A 1,774-nucleotide genomic window follows, 5' to 3' on the forward strand; every position below is an offset into this window, starting at 1 on the left:
TGATATCAATGAAATAAGCAAGGGATTAAACTCTTTCATGGTATCAGATTTCTAGGGGCAAACCTTCCGCTTCCTCTTCAACCCCCCCCCCCCTTCTCTTCTTCGTCTCTTCTTTATCATCATGTCGGAATAAAAAATCTTCCTTTCACCCTGCTTTTGATGTATCCAACATCAAGAACCATGTTCCCATCGCTCTTGAGATGGAGAATGTCCAGTATTCCACATGGGCGGAACTATTTAAGATTCACGCACGATCCCATCGAGTTCTTGACCATATTATTCCTTCGGCAAAGGACAAGGAGAAAATGCCGAAAACAAAAGAGGAGAAAGAACTTTGGTCGACTCTTGATGCTACTGTTCTACAGTGGATCTATGCCACTATATCTCATGATCTTCTACATATGATTCTTGAGCCTGACACCACGACAGTGGAGGCTTGGAATAGATTGCGTGACATATTCCAAGATAAAAAACACTCTCGTGCCGTCACCCTTGAGTACGATTTCACTCATGTGAACATGGAGGATTTTCCAAGTGTCTCTGCCTATTGTCAGCACCTCAAATCTTTGTCGGACCAACTCAAGAATGTCAGTTCTCCCGTCGACAACAATAGACTAGTTCTTCAACTGGTCTCTGGCCTCACTGAACCTTACAAAGGTGTGGCCACTCTCATTCGCCAATGTGATCCTTTACCCAAATTTTATCAGGCCCGTTCGATGCTCACTCTTGAAAAGGCCGGCCTTGCTAAGAAGGCGGCACATAGCTCCTCATCAGCTATGGTTGCTCGTGAGTCGATTGGCTCACATGATATTGTTGATCATTCCTCTTCACACCGCAATACTAATGGTGGGAAGAGAAACCAATAACACAACAATAATCGCAACATCAATGGTGGTCGTAAAGGCAGCAAGGGTGGTAGCGGCGGTGGGGGTAAGGCCAAAGGTGGTGGTCAGATGGGATTCGGCAACAACCACGGTGGCGGACAACAACCAACAGGTTAGCATCCGCCAACCAATTCTCCATGGGCTGGAGGTCAATCGTGGCCTTGGATGGCACCGTGAACTCCCTGGGCTATACCTCCTTATCCATATCCGTCAAACTCATGGACAAGGCCCAATTATGGACAACAGCCGAAACATCAGTCTGGTATACTTGGGCCCAGACCGCAGCAGGCCTACACGATAGCTCCAACTCCAACCGACATTGAAGCTGCAATGCATACTCTTGGAATAACTCCTCTGGATGCAAATTGGTACATGGATACCGATGCCACTTCTCATATGACATCCGCACAAGGTAACCTCACGTCTTATTTTAATATGAGTAATAAACGTGGTATAATAGTTGGAAATGGTCAATCAATTCCAATTCATGGTTATGGTCACACTAAATTATCTTCGCCGTGTCCTCCCTTACAATGAAACAATGTCCTTCATGCCCCTCACCTTGTTAAAAATTTGGTGTCAGTGAGAAAATTTACAACTGATAACTCTGTCTTTGTTGAATTTGATCCGTGTGGGTTATCTGTGAAGGATTTTCGAACAGGGAGACCGGTAATGAGGTGTGAAAGTCGGGGCGAGCTATATCCCATCACTACTCTAGTCACTTCTCCATCTACTTTTGCCGCTTTGGTACCATCCCTTTGGCATGATCGTCTAGGTCACCCGGGAGCACCTGTTTTGAACTCTCTTAGGAAGAATAAATTGATTGAATGTAATCAAATTAAAGACACTCGTATTTGTCATTCTTGCCCTCTTGGAAAACATGTTAAGTT

At 45.0% G+C, this 1,774-nt stretch overlaps 1 protein-coding gene across 1 annotated transcript; it reads left to right on the plus strand.

The window, feature by feature from the left end:
• The first annotated feature begins 200 nt into the window (after positions 1–200).
• On the plus strand, positions 201–866 carry LOC125856148 (uncharacterized). Its single transcript, XM_049535704.1, has one exon. It carries the CDS (start codon positions 201–203, stop codon positions 864–866), a length of 666 nt encoding a protein of 221 aa, XP_049391661.1.
• The last annotated feature ends 908 nt before the right edge of the window (positions 867–1,774 follow it).

Source organism: Solanum stenotomum, chromosome 2 (assembly GCF_019186545.1).
Source record: "Solanum stenotomum isolate F172 chromosome 2, ASM1918654v1, whole genome shotgun sequence".
Classification (NCBI taxonomy): domain Eukaryota; kingdom Viridiplantae; phylum Streptophyta; class Magnoliopsida; order Solanales; family Solanaceae; genus Solanum; species Solanum stenotomum.